This window comes from Carcharhinus amblyrhynchos, chromosome 2, assembly GCF_965287045.1.
Source record: "Carcharhinus amblyrhynchos chromosome 2, sCarAmb.v2.hapA, whole genome shotgun sequence".
NCBI classification, from domain to species: domain Eukaryota; kingdom Metazoa; phylum Chordata; class Chondrichthyes; order Carcharhiniformes; family Carcharhinidae; genus Carcharhinus; species Carcharhinus amblyrhynchos.
Window position 1 is genome coordinate 64,706,528 of NC_137325.1, and position 21,083 is coordinate 64,727,610.

At 41.4% G+C, this 21,083-nt stretch overlaps 1 protein-coding gene across 1 annotated transcript in view; it reads right to left on the bottom strand.

Moving 5' to 3' along the window:
• The window catches only part of LOC145355097 (protein QNR-71-like), a 69,865-nt gene that overhangs the window by 16,549 nt on the left and 32,233 nt on the right, over positions 1-21,083 (bottom strand). Inside the window, exons 4-9 of the mRNA XM_080206965.1 lie at positions 19,139-19,312; positions 18,896-19,060; positions 15,345-15,971; positions 12,155-12,280; positions 8,826-8,928; positions 2,564-2,766 (exon numbers count right to left, since the gene is read on the bottom strand). Coding sequence (XP_080063091.1) covers positions 2,564-2,766; positions 8,826-8,928; positions 12,155-12,280; positions 15,345-15,971; positions 18,896-19,060; positions 19,139-19,312 — 1,398 coding nt within the window. The remainder of the gene's footprint in view (positions 1-2,563; positions 2,767-8,825; positions 8,929-12,154; positions 12,281-15,344; positions 15,972-18,895; positions 19,061-19,138; positions 19,313-21,083) is intronic.

Here is a 21,083-nt window from a genome sequence, read left to right on the forward strand (position 1 = left end):
AAGTCTATGCTTCATAAACCTGAAACCATCCAAAATTCTGCCACCCGTGTTGCAGCTCATTCCCTTATCACTGCGCTCACTGACTCACATTGGCTCCTGGTCAAGCAATGTCTTGATTTTAAAATTTTTCATTTTTTGTTTCCAAATCCCTCCATGGTTTTGCCTCTTTTATCTCTGTAATTTGTCCCAACTCCACAACCATTCAGGATACCTGTGCTCCTTTAATTCTGGTCTCTTGTACATTGCCGATCATAATTGCCGTTCCATCAGTGGCTGTGCCTTCAGTTGCCTTAGTGAGTTATGGAATTTACTCCCTGCACTTTGTCACCTTTCCATCTTTCTTCCCCCTTTAAGACACTTAAAATCTATCTTTCTGACCAAACCTTTGGTCCTAAACTCCTTACGTGTGGCTCAGTGCCACACTTTGTTCGATAGTGCTCCTGTGAAGCAGTTTGAGATGTCTAATTAATGTTAAAAGCATTATTTAAGCACAGGTTGGTCTATTTTGTTCAATTCTAGTGAACATTGTACTCTCCCAATATCTTAGTATGTCAAAAAAGCATTAAAATTAATCATAAGAGAAACCTAAGTATAAAAAGGAGACTACAGAGAGGATTTCATCTGATAGGAAAAGTTTAGAGGGATATGGACCAACTGCAAGCAAACAGGGTTAGCTTAGATGGGCTTTTTGGTCGGCATGGACCAATTTGGGCCAAAGGGCCTGTCTCCGTGCTGCACATTTTATGACTTTACATATAAAATGGTACAGTTAGTAATCCAGAACATTACATTAAATTAGACCAGGAACAAATCTAAGCACATAAATTTAAACGTGATTAAAACAGCTTTAAAATAAATATAAAAATGAGCTTGTTTATTCAAACCCAGGGATTTTTTTTTGCCTGCAATAGATCTCTAAGCACATTTGTAAGCAATGGCTTTGAAATCAGAGGATGGTGAGCCACACTTGTCTTGCATACCAGAATCCAATTTGCTAGGATTCCCCCCAACTTGCAGGAACATTTTAAATTCCAGCAATGTGGCTATGGAAGGATTTTCACTTACCCACTCCCTGCATGTCAAAGATTCTACCCAGATATTTCCTGAGAATTCTGCCCATTAGGCCCTCAATAGTTCTCAACAGAATTTGCATAAGATCTGTTAAGACATTGTAAAGTCCCAAGCATGTTCTAAACAAAGGACATTGAATCTAGAACAGAGCAACCTTAGACTTCAAAGGTAACGGCTTTACTACAAATCAATCCAGAAGGATCAGGGTAGCTGCTGAAACGCATGAAGGATTAAAAGGAAAGTATTGTCTGTGACAAGTGGTTTTCCTCAGGGGAAATAGAGCCTTAGTATTTTACAATGTATATCAATGACTTAAATGAAAGAATAGAGAATTGTATTTCTAATGTTACATATAACACTAAATTGGGAAGTGCAATCAGTTCCGATTGGAGCAGGAATACAAAGGAATATAGATTAAATGGCTCGGTAAAATGGACTGATGGAAAGAAACGTGAAATCATCCACTTTGAAAACAAGGCACGTTAGACATTTTCTTAATGTTAAGGGACTTGAAACTGGAGGAGACAATGGAAGTAGTTGTCCAATTACACATAACAGTTCATTAGCTAGTTCACAGGTTCAAAACAGAATGCAAAAGATTAGTGGAACGGTGATATTTATCAAAAGGTTGGAATCTGAAAAAGAGGAAGTTATTTAGTTGAGCAGAATATTGGTCAGACCTCATCTGGAGTTCAGTTTAGGTTTGCTGGCCTTTGCAATACAAATTCACCAGAATGATCCCAGGTTAAACATTGAGGCTGGGTTACATAGCTGTAATTTTTATTCCTTTCAGTTTAGAAGTTTGATGGGTGATTTAATTGAGATGTTTCAAATGATAAAATAATTGGGTGAGGGAGAGACTGAGAAGTTATTGGACGGGATTCTGAGGCCTCCCAGCCTCATGATTCTTGGCGGCAAGAGCAGCGTGTCATTTGCTGGTGTCAGAATTCTCTGCTACCACCTCCCCCCATCCCACCCCCGATCAATGGGGTTTCCCACTGGAGCTATACCACGCCACCAAGAAACCCATGGGCAGGGGTGCACTGCTGGTGTGGGACCAGAGAATACTGCTGCCCTGAGTAGCCAGAGAATTCCAGCCATTGCCTCTGATGGACGAATCCAGAACAAGATGACAACAAAATTAAAACTAGGGTGAAATCAGGAAATATTTTTGCACTCTTTGGGCCAAAGTACTGTATGAATTGAAATTTTCAAGACCTGAGATGGACAGATTTTTATTTGGTAAAGCTATTAAGGGATATGGGTGGATAAATGTGTCGATCTATGCCATGAACTAATGGAATGGTGAAAAAAGCTCAACAAACCGAATAGACTAATGGATCGAATATATTATATTCATTAAAGTGAATGAAATGTTAATTCAGATAGCATAATTTTGAGGGATTCTTAAATAGTAGAAAAGATACAATACTAATAAACCCTATGTAGTTAATACGCAAAGGAGCCCAGTCGTGGAAAAATAAGTGCTTACCTCCAACTGACACTAAAGTACTAGCAACAGCTAAACTGGTATTATCCCTCAATGTAATATTCACACAGTAGGTGCCGGATTCATTGAAGCGTCTATGAAGGGTCAGATAGCATGTGTCAGTAGCCTCAACAGGGTCACAGATCGTGTTTTGCAGCTCTGTGCATGAACTATCTCCAATCATAGTGCATACATCAGTAGGTATACTGCAAGGCAAAAAGGATCACAGAAGTCAATCTTTTAATTGAGAGGTGGAGGCAAGCAGTTTAATAGAAGAAAAACAAAATTTTATACAGTACATTACAGTCGGAAAAGCAAATGACTACATAATTACTGCACCTAGGTTTATGATAAAGTTTTCCTCTCTGTTGTGGAACCTAACTTCAATTAATTAAATAAAATCATAGAAACTCTACAATGCAGAAGGAGGTCATTCAGCCCATCAAGTCTGCACCAATAACAATCCCACCCAGGTCCTTTCCCCATAATTTCACATATTTACCCTGCTAATCCCTCTAACCTATGTATCCAGGGGAAACCCACGCAAACATGAGGAGAATGTGCAAACTCCACACAGACAGTGACCCAAGCCAGGAATTGAACCCGGTGCCTGGAGCTGTGAGGCAGCAGTGCTGACCACTGTGCTACCATGCCATCCGGAATTAAAAGCTGGTATCAGTAATGCAGACTATGAAACTATTAAATTGTCATAAAAGCCCATCTCATTCGCTAATGCCTTTTTGGGATGATCATTACCCAGTCTGGCCTATATATGATTGTAATCCCATAGCAATCTAGTTGACACTTGTTTCTGAAATGATGCTGCAAACTATTCAGTTTGGTATAACTGTTGCAAGAAACAATAAGAATAAAACCAAATGAACTATCTGGCATTGACCTAGAAACTGAATATACAACAAAGGCACAATCAGTCCTGTCAACTCGACAAAGTCCTCACTAATATCTGGGGACATTGGGAGAGCTGCCTATTGACTAATCAAACAACAAGTTGGCAAACATATTGACAGAATCTACCTGTCAGCCTACATTCCAGCCTCCTCCATCATCAACCCTGGGTGTGTCCTATCCAAGCAAAAGGACAAACCCAACAGAGGTGACTTCACAGTTGGAAGAGTGGCCTTCTGAATCCTCAATACTGAGCCTAGATCCCATGAAGTCTTATGTCGATGTGAGCAAGGAAACCACTTGCTGATTATTGTCTACCACTCTCCCTCAACCAATGAATCAGTTCTTTTCCATATCGAATGCCACTTGGAGTAAGCACTGAGGGTATCTAGGGCACCAAAATTGCTTTGGGAAGGCACTTCAGTGTCCATCACCAAGAGTGGCTCAGTAGCATCAGTACTGTCTGAACAGGCCTGCGACAGCGGATAAGCAAACCAACACGACAGAAAAATCTGTCCACACCAATTTACTTGTTACAGATGCATCTTTCCATGACAGCATTGATAGGATAAATCACCAAAGCTTCCTTCTTGAGACAAGACCTGTCTTCATCTTGTGTGTCAAAGACAAAGCTGAATAACTTTGCAACCATCTTCAGCCAGAAATCCTGAGTGGATGATCCATCTCAGACTCCTTCTGGATCCCCAGCATCACAGATGCCAGTCATCAGCCAATTTGATTCACTCCCTGTAATAGCAAGAAATACCTGAGTGGACTGGACATAGTTAATACTATGGGCCTTGACAACATCAAAGCTGTAGTGCTAAAGATTTGTGCTGCATCTCTAGCCAAGCTGTTCCAGTGTGATTGTAACACTTACATCTATCTAATGAAGTGAAAATTTCCCAGGTATATCTGTCCACAAAAAGTGGACAAATGTAATTTGCCAACTCCTGACCCATCAATCTACTCTGTCATTAAAAAAAAGATGGAAGATGTTGACAATGACTTGCTATCAAGTGGCACTTAGGAATAATTTGCTCAGTGGTGTTCAGTTTGGGTTCTATAGTGCCACTTGACTCTAGATTTCAGTACAGCCTTGGTTCAAACATGGACAAGGAATTGAATTCCAGAGGTGAGCTGACTGCCTTTTAAGGCATCAAGGAACTCTTCCAAAGTTAAAATCAATGGGAATCAATGGAAACGCTACACCAGCTGGAATCATACTTAGTACAAAGGAAGATTGTTGTGATTGTTGGAAGCCAAAGCATCTGAGCACCAGGACATCACTGTTCCTCAGGGCAGTAACGTAGGCCCATCATCAACACCGATGCTACACCAGTGACCTTCCATCCACAGTAAAGTCAGAAATGGTAAAGTTTGCTGATGATTGCACAATGTTCTGTTCCATACACAATTCCTCAGATAATGAAGCAGTCCATGACCACATACAACAAGACCTGAACAACATTCAGGTTTGGATTCATCAATGGCAAGTAACATTTCTGCCATCGAAGTGCCAAAATAATCTTTAGCAAGAGAGAATTTATTCACCTTTTCTTAACATTCAGTGGCATTATAATCACAAAATCTCCCACAGTCAACATTGACTCAGAATGTAACAGACCAGTCACATAAATACAGTGGCTCCAAAAGCAGGTATGAAATGAGGCAGACTATAATTCCCTCCAACCACTCACCCGATGAAGGAGCAGCTCTCCAAAAGCTTGGGATACTAGATTAACCTGTTGGACTTTAACCTGGTGTGAGACTTCTTACTGTGCCCATCCCATTCCAATGCTGGCATCTCCAAATCATGGCCCCTAATTAAGTCAGGGGTAAGGAAAGTCAAGCATGGTCTTCCTGCCTGGAAGCCAATTGATGCCCTTAAGTGGCCAGCTCAGTGGGAGAATGCACCACTTCACTAGTTCCTTAATAATGCTATAAAGGACCACCATTCTGGGTAGATTTTCAATCTGGCCTTCCTGAATAATTTCCAGGACCCAATCCTGTCCTATATCTACATTGCTGCCTTCCCTAGTTGGACAAGTGATGAGTTCATCGCCCAGTTAGTGGCTCCAATTCCTGCCAGGAGGTGGGAGCTGACTGCTGAGCACAATTCTCAAAGGCAGTCGGCAGCAGTGAGCTGTCTTGCAAAATAGAAGAGGCAGAACATCAAGGGCCAGCAGCCTTTCAGCAAATAGAAGTGCCCAAATGGCCAGTGAAATGGTCTGCACCCGGGTTGACGTCTCTTTACTTTGCATCTGAAAGCTGCACACTAATATGCACTAGACTATTAAGATTTGGCGATTTGCAAATTAATAATTGCCTTCTGGCTCTCCACTTCCTGTTAAAAACTCCTTAAGAGTTTAACAGGCTGTAATTGGAGATAGGCTAGTCCCCAACTCCTTCCCCAATGTATCCTCACTTACCTACGACCCCCAAACAACAGACACCTTTGTCAAACTCCTATTTATTGACTATTCAACACCATGATTCCTTCAAAGCTCATCTCAAAACTCCATGGCCTGGGCCTCGGCTCCTCCCTCTGTGAATGGATCCTGAATTTCCTAACCCACAAACAGCAATTAATAAGGATAGGCAACAACATCTCCTTCATGATCATCCTCAACAATGGTGCCATACAAGACTGTGCCCTCAGCCCCTTACTATACTCCTTATACACCTATGACTGTGTGGCCAAATCCCCCCCAACCCTATTTTCGAGTTTGCTGCTGATACCACCATAGTGGGTTGGATCTCAAACAATGATGAGACAGAGTACAGGAATGAGATAGAAAATCTGGTGAACTGGTATGACAACAATAATCTCTCCCTCAATGTCAACAAAACAAATGAGATAATCATCAACTTCGGGAAGCATGGTGGAGGACATGCCCCTGTCTACATCAATGGGGATGAAGTAGGAATAGTTGAGAGCTTCAGGTTTCTAGGTGTCCAGGTCACCAACAACCTGTCCTGGTCCCTCCATGCCAAGGTTATAGTTAAGAAAGTCCATCAATGTCTCTACTTTCTCAGGAGGATAAGGAAATTTGACATGTCCACTGTGATTCTCACCAACTTTTAAAGATGCACCACAGAAACTGATACTGGTTGTATCACAGCTTGGTATGGCTCCTGCTTTGTCCAAGACTGCAAAAAACTACAAAAGATCATGGACGAAGCCCAGTCCTTCTCATCCATTCACTCTGTCTACACTTTCTGCCGCCTCAGAAAAGCAGCTGGCATAATCAAGGACCCCACACAGCCTGGACATACTTTCTTCCACATTCTTCTGTCAGGAAAAAGATACAAAAATATGAGGACACGTACCAACCGGCTCAAGAACAGCTTCTTCCCTGCTGCCATCAGACTTTTGAATGGACCTATCTCATGTTAAATTGATTTTTCTCTACACCCTAGCTGTGACTGTAACATTACATCCTGCCCTCTTCTTTCCAATGTACAGTATGCTTTGTCTGTATAGCATGCAAGAAACAATATTTTTCACTGTATATTAATACATGTAATGATAATAACTCAAATCAAATCAAAATACCAGTGCATCCTAGAGGCAAGAGGACACTGACACATTGCCCAGCATTTTACCTCCCTGCCTGCCATGTGAATCAGACCGGGTGAGAAGCGGACAATGGAAAGGTCTGTTGACCTCGGGTGGTATTTTACAGTTTCGGGATGAGTGAGGCCATAAAATCCTGCCCCACACCTAGGAGCTCTGTTTTTAAAGCGTGCTCTCCTATTCTCACCCCATGAGTGAAAATCCTGGTCCTGGTGTCTACAGTCATTTGGCTAAAGTTAAAGGAAAACAATACACAAAGCAGGATTTTTTAAAAAATATTTCCAGCAGGTGCCAATCATGTTAAAATGTGTGATATTTCTTCCCCCCCTGCCTCAATCTCCCCACCTGAGAGGAGCCACTAGCAGAGACAGAAGCAGAAAACCCACCAGCCAATTCACAAAATTCCTTGAGGTTAAAGGCAAGCGTAACTTATGGGCTTATTAACCTGCACTGGTACCAAGTCACACAACACTTGTTTTCAAATCCTTCACAACCTCACCTCTGTAATCTCCAGCCCCACAGTCTGCTGAAATATATGGGCATTCCACTATTTCTGATCTGCTATGCATCCCCAATTATAATTGGTAGACCATTGGTGGTTGAGCCTTCAGTTGTATCGGCCCCAAACTCTAGAATTCCTTCTTATGGCTCTCCAGCTCTCTATTCACATTTCTCCTTTCAGATAGTACTTAAAACCTACCTCTTTGACTATGTTTTTGGTCATCCGCGGCTCGATGTCATACTTGGTTTTGTGATGTTCTTATGAATTGTTTTGGGACGTTTTATTATGTTAAAGGCATTATATAAATATAAGATAGTGTTGCTTTTATTGTTGTCTTTCCAAACACTCTGTAACCCCAAAACAGAGGTGAATTTAAGTCCATAAAGTGGTGTTGTAATTTGACTGAATTTATCTTCTATCCTGGTTTGGAATGCTTAGGGGTAATTTTAATACCCAAAAAATGGTGAGGTGTAAAGATTTAAAATATCTGAAACTTGACTGCAATCTGCTTGCTTCTAGGTTTGACAGAAGTGGGCCGGGGGTGGGCAACCAACCCACTCCTAGGAGACGGGCTGTTCATTTAAAGATAAAGCTGGTAGCTTCACATGTATTATTACATCGGCACCCTCTGCCCTGCCACACACCCCACCCCTAAAACCTGGGATCAGGGATTGGATCCCACTCACTAGCAACTACAGACCCCCTGCCTGTTCTGATGTCCAGCTCCAAAGTGCTGCTCACCAGTAGGGAGTCAAGACTGCTAAACAGACTAGCTTCCAGGTGGGAATATCTTTTTAAAGAAGATGTGGAGTTAAAATTCCCCAGAATAAACTTCTGGGTTTCCTGTCTGAAATGTCATTCTCCTGCTGAGTAAAACTTGGCACTATCAGTATAGAAGCTTTTGTCTTGAAGTTACTCATGATCACAGAAAGGTCTATCCTTTCAAAGGAAAGCAACAAAAAAAATCTAAAAGCAACTTTCTACTGAGTCAGTGTTCTTGGAATTTAGGATTGAGTTGAGGAGAAAGTCTTTCACTCAGAGGATTGTGAATCTTCAGAATTCTGTTCCCCAGAGGACTTCGAATTTTCAGTCACTGAGTATATTCAAGACTGAGATCTATAGGTACCAAGGGGATCAAGGGATATGGGACCAGATGGGAAGGTGAAATTGCAGTTGACAATCAGTCCTGATTTCAGTGAATGGCAAAGCAGGTTCCATGAGCCAGATGGCCTACTCCAGCTCCTATTTCTTATATTCTTATAAAGCAAGCAACTTACCTGCCCTGGCACATGACAACAAAATTCACCAGGGAGTTCTGTTGAAGTTCTGTGGAGATCTGAACACTGGTCGTCTCTACAATGCTGACTTCAACAATCCCATCTACAAAGGAGAACAATAAAAATCTAATGTTTGTGCTAATATTAACACTTTGGAGTCATGTATAACCTTGAATACATTCTTTATTAATTTGCAATTCTGCTGTGAAACATTGCAGATAAAAACTGAGATAGTGCAGTCAGTTTCTTAAAACAGTGTCTAACCAGACAGGACAGTTAAAGTCATTTAAGGTCATAAGAAGGGCCCAGGAGATGGAGGTGCACATGATACTAATCACTGGGGCCTGTGCTTATTGTGCAGCATTGCTCCTTCTCTCAAGCGGCTGCCTGTCTGCCTGCACCACTCCAGGACAAAGTTCTGTCATATAAAGAGTTACTGAAGTGAGATTCCGAGTCCACATGGCCATTTTATTATAGCCAGAGTATATTCTGGGTGATCTAGTCCACTCTAGGCCACTTTGTCACACGCACATGCAGGCACCGGTCTACTAAAGGACTCCAGACATCAGGTTGACTAAGCAGGCATGGAAAGTCAGTTGGTGCAGTAATTATAGCAACAGCAAGCCACAGAGCAGAAGGAGGGCTAGATGGGGCCAAGAGGATGAAAATCTTGCCACCTTCACAACCATCCTGAACTCCACCACAGTGAGAAAATTTCCAAACCTTTCAGATCCAGGGGTAAGTGAGCAGGTACTCTGAATGTAAAAGACAATAGCAAGACACAGACTGTAGTTTTGAGCATCCTCAAATAGAAAGGATATCTAAGTAATAGAAAAGGTGCATTATAGGTTCGCCAGGATATCATGAAATGGTGGCACAGTGGTTAGCTGCCTCACAGCACCAGAGTCCTGCGTTCAATTCTGGCCTTGGGTCACGGTCTGTGCAGAGTTTGCACTTTCTCCCTCTGTCTGCATGGGTTTCCTCCAGGTGCTCCAGTTTCCTCCCACAGTCCAAAGATGTGTGAGTTAGGTTGATTGGCCATGCTAGATTGACCCGAGTAGCAGGGAATTAGCAGAGTAAATATATGGAGTTATGGGAATAGGGTCTGGGTGGGATTGTGATCGGTGTAGAGTCAATGGGCCCAATGGCGTCCTTCTGCACTGTAGGGATTCCATGAAAGCCAAGGAGACAGAGTTAGGAAGAGAAACTTGATAATTTTGGAATTTTTAACTGACGCTATGAAATGCGAGTGTGTGAGTGCATGTGAGTAAATGTTTATGTGTGCACGTGTGTGTGTGACAGAATATGTGTGTATGTGCATGCAAGTGTGAGCCTGTATGAATGAGAAAGAGAGAGAAACCTGAGATTGGAAATGCACCCCCTGCCACCGCACCACCCTGCACGCCCCCCCCCCCCCACACACACACACACACACACACACACACATACACACACACATATATATATGTACCAGGCTGCTTAGTATGGGGACAAGGCACCCTCCCCTCTCCCAAAGAACCTATCCACCCACGGGGCTGGGTGAGAAGATTAACTCTGGCTGACCTCCCACTTCTGACCCCAACTTTGATATGAATTCCACTTAGGCCAGCTCGGAGTGTGTGTCACCATTGGCAAATGCAAGGTTAGTGGTAGTTAAACCCAGCCCTTTCTGCACTGTAAGATTCTAGGATTTAGCTTGGCCTTGTCCCTTCCTCCTTCCCTGGTGACAAGGACTTGTCTGTCTTTCTCTAGCTCTGCTCTTAAGTGGCTTGATACTGTGAATCTGAAATAAAAACAGAAAATGCTCGAAAAACTCAGCAGATCTGGCAGCATCTGTGGAGAGAGAAACAGCATCAATGTTTCGTGTCTGTATGATTCTTCTTTGGAGCTAAAGAGAGGGAGAAAAATATTTATTAGTTAACTTTGTTGCTTGGCACTTTATAATTTCATTTTTATTCATTACTTTTTTAAATGATGAATTTATTGCTTTAACGTTGTTTATGCTTTCTTTATACTTTATTTTATTTCATGTTTAATGTTATGCCAAGCCAGATCCCAGACAGCTGCTACTGGGTTTCTTACTGAAGGGGAATGAGATGCTCACAAGAAGCTTTTTGGGGAGGCTAGCAAAAAGGGTCATGTTTGCTCCAACAGAAATGGAAATAGTTGGAAACAGGTTAGCAATCCTTCGTCAGAATTAGTGCAGATTGTGGACCTGAAACATTAACTTTGTTTCTCTACAGATGCTATGTTGGCCTACTGAGTATTTTTAACATTTTCTATTTATATATTAGATTTCCAGCCTCTACAGTACTTTACTCTCCTACGATATGCACCATGCTGGGGAATTTGTAAGTGTGGTTAATTTCAATTTAAAATGAGAAAATTTATGCAAAGTGTAATTGTTTTGTTAACAAAGCCCATTGGTATGGATAGAAATACAGTAACACACTATTGCAGGTGAATTGGTTAGAAGGCTTCACCCTTTTTAAACTTAGAAGTGAACTTGGAGTCATGTACCAAAAAAATACATTCCTATTTGTATATGGGATTGTTGTTTGCAATACTTAATGTTCAAGGAGTTCGGTTGTTGTTGCCCTGATAGTGCAAAGAGATGGAGCTGATAGTATAATACTAACAACCAAGTTAAGTGGAATTGTCTAGAAAAAGCTTGGTTATCAAGTGTAACATACTGAAACCTGATCTTTCGATGGGCTTGATAAATAGAATCTTAGCGGAAATGGTTCAACACTGTGACTATGGTTCCCAATTCTGCAATCCATAGGATATGAGGGGGAGGATGGGATAGGCAAAATGGCCCAGAAACAAGAGAAGCACCAGGGTCTATGATTTATCCCCTTTGCCTTGTTGTAGGTGCCTGTGGTACTGGAGATTTTATTAATTTCTTTGCTCATTCAGCAAAATAGGGAGTTCATCCAGGTTCTCAATTAGGACCATAGAACCTGAGAATCCCAAAGAGACCATCCTGCCCATCAAGTCTGCACCAACTCTCCGAAAAAGCATTCCAGGTCCTTCCCTCCACCCTAGCCCTGTAACCCTGTGCATTTACTGTGGCTAATCCACATTTTTGGACACTAAGTGGCAATTTAGCATGACTCATTCACCTAACTTGTATATTTTTGGATTGTGGGAGGAAACCAGAGTACCTAGAGGAAACCCATGCAGACACAGAGAAAATGTGCAAACATTCTCAGTCACACAAGGCCAGTATTGAACCCGAGTCCTTGGTGCTGTTAGGCAGCAGTGCTAACCACTGGTGTCACCATACTACATTTGAATTCAACACAATTTTTGATAATGTTACATACCTACAATTGTGATGTTTGTTTCAAAGTAGCCATATCTGTAGAGATTACAAACTAACCCAGAAGCATCTCTCTTCTCCAGCTGCAGTGGACTGTTTATGCCACTGGCATTAGTAGTTGTTGAGAAACCTGGGGAGGAAATAAAGACAATGACATCAAATGCTATAATTAGAGGGAAAACATATTTTTAAAAACACTATAGATCTTTGGAGATTTTTAACTCTTCTACCTTAGGAATAGAGCAGTGGAAAAGTTTAAGATGGAGGTGGTGAAACTTTACCTTTGTGTCCTCAGGGCCTTCACACTAGGTAGTGGACTCATTTACCTGAATCATGCAGAAACATAATTATTTCTTCTCAAGCGGGACCCCATGTATGGCACAGGACTCTGTCATTTTAATTCTTACAGGTGAAGACCCAATGTGGTCACTTTGCTCAATGAAGGTAGCAGAAGAGGCAAGTTGAAATTACTTTGTGAGTCCAGAGAAATGCTCCTCTCTCTGCAAGAATAATATGAGCCACTGCCATCCTGGGATTTGCCCACCACTCCAATTGTACATGGTTTAACATTTCATCCAAAAGGTAATACTTCCAACAATGCAGCATTCCCTCAGTAGTGCTCTGGAGTATTAAACTTTTGTACGGAGGTCCAAAGTGAGATCAAAACCCACAAACTCTGACATAAAGGTGAGAGTGCTATTAATTGAACTATGACTGACACTTAAAACCTACCCACCCCCCAAGCTGCATCTTTTCTAATACAAACACTTGCATATCAAAGTGTAACATACCAAGAAACATAAATTGTTTTCTGCACACCATCTTAACTTTGAAATATATTACAACAAATACAGAAAATGCTTGAGAAACTTAGTAGGTCTGGCAGCATCTGTGGAGAAAGAAAATAGAGTTCTCTCTCCACAGATGTTGCCAGACCTGCTGAGATTTTCATTTGTTTTCTGCTTTTGTTTCAAATTCCCACATCTGCAGTATTTGGAAATATATTGCATTCTGTTGCCTTGTCTAAATACTGGACGTCCCCCACTAACAAAATTTAAGACATGTCCACACCACAAGGATTACAGTGGTTCAAAAAGGTGGCTCACACATTTTTTCAAGGGCAGTTAAGGATGGCAAAAATGCTGCCCTTGCCAGAAATGTCTTCATCCCATGAATGAAAGAAAAAAACCACCGCAATTAAATACTGATGTAGTCGATTGAATTACATGTCAAGAGTTGTTCTTCGAATACAGCTCATAAACCCTTCCCACATTCAAACTGTTTCTTTCTGCTCAGCCAATTTCCTAAACAGGTCAATAATTTGTCTTCAATTTCATGAGCTTCAACTTTAATTAACAATCTCTTATGGGGGAATCTTATCACATGTCTCCTGAAATTTCATATAAATAGTGATGGATTCTCCTGTCGCTACAATGGATATATGTTCAGCAAGTGACCATTTGTTTACTATCTCAACTGGCATTGTCTCATGTGATGTTAAGCCAAAATTTTGATTTGCAGATCTAATTGCAATTATTACACATAAGTAATTGTTAGATGGGTGGGTGAAGCACTGGTTTTGTGACGTGCTCCCTTGTCCTGTAGGTATCTGAATCTGTTCTCCTCACCCTCAAACCCTTCAAGCCAACCACCATGGCCCTGTATTACCTCGATGCCAACAGTGCCCAATCATGCCAAGCCATGTCCCCCCACCCACCAGTTTTTGCTTTTACACCCTCCATTGTCAACTCACCCAGTATCCACCGCAGGCTGACCTCAGAAGCCATGCTGGGATGGGGGTGGGGGGAGAGTTTTGGATCTTCTGCATTCTGAACTCTGGTCCACTTTGTCTAAGCCACATAACACTTCCATCGCCATGTAAATTTAGACCTCATTTTCCAACTTCTCTTCATTGATCATCCCTCTCCATTCTCCTTCTCTTTCAATTATCTTTTAAATTATACACTTAATTATAACCTTATTTGCAACAGTTTGGGAGGTTGACTATCAATATAATAAAAACATTATATTTTTATTAAAATGGCACGGTAGGGGGTGCACGGTAGCACAGTGGTTAGCACTGCTGCTTCACAGCTCCAGGGACCTGGATTCGATTCCCAGCTTGGGTCACTGTCTGTGTGGAGTTTGCACATTCTCCTTGTGACTGTGTGGGTTTCCTCCGTGTACTCCGGTTTCATCCCACAGTCCAAAGATGTGTGAGTTAGGTTGATTGGCCATGCTAAAAATTACCCTTAGTGTCCTGAGATGTGTAGGTTAGAGGGATTAGTGGGTAGATATGTAGGAATATAGGGGTAGGGCCTGGGTGGGATTGTGGTCAGTGCAGACTCGATGGGCCAAATGGCCTCTCTGTACAGTAGGGATTCTATGAATTCTATGATTATGTTTCACTTGGTGTTAACTTACCATAATAAATCCCCATGTCCACATTTAGAAAAGAAACTGCAAATGTAAACTGTCATGTTGTGACTACATGCTCCTGGCCAGTGGTGGTTGTGAAGTGTTTTCACAAATGACAAGTTTACTTACACAGTTTCCATCCTAAATGTGGACACATAATTTGATAGCAGAAACATAAAAAAAATGACAATGCATGACTTTAAAAGGGGGACAGAATTAAATCTATATGCCCAGTTCCAGTTATCCTATCTTAACCCTGTTTTACCAGCAGTCTTGACACTTAGGTGGAATTTTACCAGTACGTCGCCTGAGGTTTGTACAATCCCGCCCGAGGCCAACAGAGAATGCCGTTCTCTGGGCCTCACCCATCCCCAGAACCCGGGCAGCTGCGCTGGTAAAACTCCAACCTTTGTCTTGATTCCCCCTGTGCAACATTGTTGGAAATCAAGATAGATAAGTACGTGCAAATATCATAAATAATAGGGAATATTTGGAATTTTCCAACCATGGGGAGAATTTCCCAATTGTCCATCATAACTTTGGCAGTAAAGCTGCAGAAATGCTGAAGAAATGGTGTAAAGACTGTTTACAGTTTTCCAGAATTTCTGTGGTTTGTCCTCCAAAGTTACAGTGGTCTACCCGTAGGACCCACAATAACATTAACTAGTATCTAGGAAGTAAAATCAAATCCTAATTCTGAATTCCAAAGAATTGGGTTAAGAATTTGCCTTGCGCTACTCTCTTATGGCACTAAATTGATTATTGTAAGAAAATACCAGTTGTAGGGTCTGCATTGGTTATAGGGTTCAGTTTAGCTGTAGAAATCCTTTCAGTTGTAGAGCTCCACTCAATAGTAGGGCTCAATTTAGTCATAATAGTCTGCTCAGGTGTGGTGCTCCATTCAGTTGTAGTGCTCCGTTCAGTTGTAGTGCTCCGTTTAGTTGTAGTGCTCCGTTCAGTTGTAGTACTTCGTTCAGTCGCAGTGCTCCGTTCAGTTGTAGTACTTCGTTCAGTTGTAGTACTCCGTTCAGTTGTAGTGCTGTGTTCAGGTGTGGTGCTCCGTTCAGTTGTAGTGCTCAGGTCGGTCGTAGGGGTCAATATAGTTGTTGGGGCCAATGTTGTTGGTATAATAGAGCCGCAGGAAACTGGTATAATTGCTTCAACTGTCAGTTTAAGACTGAAATGCCCTGTCTTAGTATAGTTGTGAAGTGCAGTTGGACTTTTTAATAATGACTGATGACCATCACCAAAATTCCAACTGTATGATTTGACGGCATTTTTCAGATAATTACTGGGATCATGAATTTTGACTTCAAAGACAACATTTAAGTCCTTGATGTAGACATTATCAGTGGTGTTGCGATTGTTTTTTTGTGAAACCTGCACATAAATTGGAATACGATCTGAAAGAAAGAATAAAATATTTTTCAATGTCATTTATCCATTGCAAATTTAAGATCCCCACGATATTTATTTTGTGACAATTAACATTATTTGAAGAGAAGATTCCATTCAGCCAGGCACAATTATTTAAGCTGCCAACACTTCTTTATTCCCTACCCTTTCAAAGAACAAAGAACAACCCAGCACGGGAAACAGGCCCTTCGGCCCAACGAGCCCGCGCCGCCGCATCACCCTACACCTATTCAGCCCCATCAAAGATTTTAATCAACTGTAATGCATTGTGAGGCTCCCCAAAACTATCAGAATTTTGTCTTGTTATTGCAGAAGTCACCTTCAATTGTTTCTGTTCTTCTAATTTTATTTGATACAATTTTTCACTCATCTTTAAGAGATAATTTTGACTTTATCTGATAGTGTAAAGCAGGTGATGGCAAATTTGACAACCCATCTTACACTTATTTCAATGGAAATAAAAAACAGAAGAGGTACGAGGTGATGGGTGGCATGGTGGCACAGCAGCTAGCATTGCTGCCTCACAGTGCAGGGACCAGAGTTCAATTCCAGCCTCGGGTAACTTTCTGTGTGAAATTTGCACTTTCTCCCTGTGTCTGCATGGGTTCCTCCAGTTTCTTCACATACTCCAAAAATGTGCAGGTTAGCTGGATTGGCCATGCAAAATTGACCGTATATCAGGGGGATTAGCAGGGTAAATGGAATTTGAGGATGGAACCTGGGTGGGATTGTGGTCGGTACAGACTCGATGGGGTGAATGGCCTCCTGTCTGTACTGTAGGGATTCTAGATTCTATGAGAGCGATTGCCATTGATGTCAAGGCAGTATTTGACAGAGTGTGACATCAGGGAACCCTAACAAAATTGAAGTCACTGGGAGTCAGGGAGAAACCTCTCCACTGGTTGGAGTCATACTTAACATTAGGGAAGATGGCTGTTTCTGTTGGAGGTTGATCATCCTAGACGCAGGACATTGTTGCTGGAGTTTCTCAGGGCAATGTCCCATGCACATCCACCCTCAGCTGCTTCATTAATGACCTTCCCTCCACCATAAGGTCAGAAGTGAAAATGTTTGCTGATGACTGCATAGTGTTAAGTTCCATTCATAATACCTCAGATAATGAGACAGTCCATTATCTGATGCAACAAGACCTGGGGAACATCCAAGCTTGGGCTGATAAATGGCAAGTAACATTTAGACCAGGCAATGACCATTGGCAACAAAAGAAAATTTAACACCGCTCCTTCAATGTGAATGATCATTGTTGAGTCTCCCATCATCAACACCTTTGGCAGGGGGAGGTGCGGGGGTCACTGTTGATCCAAAACTTAATTGTACTAGTCATATTACTACTAGAACAAATCAGAGTCTGAGAATTCTGCAGGGACTTGCTCATTTCTAGACTCCCCAAAGTTTGTTCATCATCTACAAGTTGCCTGGATGCATGCAGCTCCAACAACATTCAAAAAACTGGACACGATCCAAGATAAAGCAAATTTATGGGATAGGGATCCCCTCATGTAATGGTCATAAAGAAGCTGAAAACTGATCCACAGCCGTATCAAATACTTTATTCAGGGTGTGTATTCACCTGGAGCATATAGTATTGGTCTTTTTTACCCGAGGAAGGATATACTTGGCTAAAGGGGGAGTAGAACAGAGATTGAGCAAACTATGTCAATAATTCCTAGAGTTCAGAAGAATGAGAAATTATCTCGTTAAAACATTTAAATTTTTTAAGGGTAGGTGATGGGAGGATGTTTCCCTGGCTAAGAAGCAGGGAATGACAGTGTTGGAATATGATTTGGCTATTTAGCCCTGAGATTAGGAGAAATCTCTTCATTTAAAGTGTGAATCTTTGGAATTTTTAGTGGATGCTCTATTGTTTAGAACATTCAACGCAGAAATCACAGGTGCACCATGGCAGCAGTATGACTTGAAACTATATCATTATTCCTTCACCATCAATGGGTCAGAATTCTAGTATTTCTTCCCTAACAGCATTGTAGGTGTACCTACACTAGATGGACTGCAGCAGTTCAAGAAGATGGCACACCATCATCTTTTCAGTTAGAATGGGCAATAAATGCTGGTCTTACCAATGACACTCATAAGTCATGAACAAATATAAAGAAGGGCTGATAATTCATTATCACCCATTTTACACAAAGAAGTAAATGTCGGAGACCCTTGGAGTCTGCTTCATTACTCAGTAAAATCATTGTTAATGCTATCATTGTTAATCCTTTATCTCAACTCCATTTTCCCAACAATCCCCAAATCTGTTAATTCTTGTTGTATCCAAAAATCTACTGATTTCTGTGTTGAATGTTCTAAACAATAGAGCATCCACTAAAAATTCATAAGATTCACACTTTAAATGAAGAGATTTCTCCTAATCTCAGGACTAAATAGCCAAATCATATTCCAACACTGTCATTCCCTGCTTCTTAGCCAGGGAAACATCCTCCCATCACCTACCCTTAAAAAATTTAAATGTTTTAACGAGATAATTTCTCATTCTTCAGAACTCTAGGAATTATTGACATAGTTTGCTCAATCTCTGTTATACTCCCCCTTTAGCCAAGTATATCCTTCCTCGGGTAAAAAAGACCAATACTGTATGCTCCAGGTGAATAAAGTATTTGATATGGCTGTGGATCAGTTTCCAGCTTCTTTATGACCATTACATGAGGCCTTAGATTGAAAGATTTACAAACCTCAATGAAATAAATACAAGTAGGGGCTCTCAAGTCTTTATAGTTGCACAATCTTGTATAAAACTGTAACTAGATACATACATACATTCCTCTTATGAGTAAACTGCAGCTCTTTTTGTAGGTAACCAAAACATCTGAAATTAATGATCAATGCATAGCTTATTCCAAACATAGTAACATTACAATCTCACCTGTAACAGTGTAGGGACCACTTGCTGTTGCAACTGGGATGTATTTGTTTCGATGATGATCTCTGCGATAGACAAATACCACCATCATATGGTCACCAAGTGTGACGTTAGTTGTATTGATAGAGAGAGTCATACTGGATCGTCCAGTATTTTGATAGTATTGTCCTAAATTTTAAACAGATTTGGTTAGCAAAGTCATTAAGGGGATTTCTCAACATTTAAAGGATATCTTATTGTACCAACCTTGCGTGTGCCAAATGTAAACAAAGTTCTTATGTCTCCAGTCCATTTGTCTAGGAAAAGGACGACCATCTGGGAAGACATTACATTTGGAAAACTTGGTGCAGTTAAACCAACCATACTCTTCAATCCAGGATGTCCAGTTATACACATATTGACCAGGAAAGAATGAAGATGCTAGAAAGTAAACACTAGTGTTAGTGACATATAAAGCTCATGTGAGAATCAGATTGAGAAATTTGATTACACCTTCCAATAAATTATTATTATTAGATATTGAATATCTGCAACAAAGTGCCTGCTTAGGCTCCAATGAGATACTATGTACTTAATTTATTTTCATTATGTTGCAGTTGTGATGGCTCATTGAAGAGATCTCAAGGCGTGTGCGTTAAACGTTAAACATGTTTATCGGTAAGCTTTATAGAAAACCATAGAACCATAGAAAATTACAGCTCAGAAGGAGGCCTTTTGGCCCTTCTTGTCTGTGCCGAACCATTTTTTGCCTAGTCCCATTAACCTGCACTTGGACCATATCCCTCCACACCCCTCTCATCCACGAACCCGTCCAAGTTCTTCTTAAATGTTAAAAGTGACCCCGCATTTACCATTTTATCTGGCAGCTCATTCCACCACTCTCTGCGTGAAGAAGCACCCCCTAATATTCCCTTTAAACTTTTCTCCTTTCACCCTTAACCCATGCTCTCTGTTTTTTTTCTCCCCTAGCCTCAGTGGAAAAAGCGTGCTTGCATTCACTCTATCTGTACCCATCAAAATCTTATACACCGCTATCAAATCTCCCTCATTCTTCTACGCTCCAGGGAATAAAATCCTAACCTATTCAATCTCTCTCTGTAACTCAGCTTCTCAAGTCCCTGCAACATCCTTATGAACCTTCTCTGTGCTCTTTCAACCTTATTTACATCCTTCCTGTAACTAGGTGACCAAAACTGTACACCATACTCTAAATTTGGCCTCACCAATGCCTTATACAACCTTACCATAACACTCCAAATTTTATACTCGATACTCCGATTTATAAAGGCCAATGTACCAAAAAGCACTCTTTACGACCCTATCTGCCTGTGACGTCACTTTTAGGGAATTCTGTACCTGTATTCCCAGATCCCTCTGTTCAACTGGACTCTTCAGAGTCCTACCATTTCCCCTGTGTGTTCTACTTTGGTTTGTCCTTCCAAAGTGCAATACCTCACACTTTTCGGCGTTAAATTCCATTTGCCATTTTTCAGCCCATTTTTCTAGTTGGTCCAAATCCCTCTGCAAGCTTTGAAAACCTTCCTCACTGTCCACTACACCTCCAATCTTTGTATCATCAGCAAATTTGCTGATCCAATTTACTACATTATCATCCAAATCATTGAAATAGATGACAAACAAACATGGACCCAACACCCATCCCTGCGGCACACCACTAGTCACAGGCCACCACTCAGAGAAGCAATCCTCCACAACCACTCTCTGGTTTCTTCCATTGAGCCAGTGTCTAATCCACTTACTACCTCCCTGTGTATACCTAGCAACTGAACCTTCCTAACTAACCTCCCATGAGGGACCTTGTCAAAGAACATAAGACATAGGAGCAGGAGTAGGCCATCTAGCTCTTCAAGCCTGCCCCGCCATTCAATAAGATCATGGCTGATCTGAAGTGGCTCAGTTCCAGTTACCCGCCTGCTCCCCATAACCCTTAATTCCCTTATCGATCAGAAATCTATCTACTCATGACTTAAACATACTCAACGAGGTAGCCTCCACCACTTCAATGGGCAGAGAATTCCAGAGATTCACCTCCCTCTGAGAGAAGAAGTTCCTCCTCAACTCTGTTCTAAACTGCTCCCCACCCTTATTTTGAGGCTGTGCCCTCTAGTCCTGGTTCCCTTTCTAAGTGGAAAGAATTTCCCTACCTCTACCCTATCTAGCCCCTTCATTA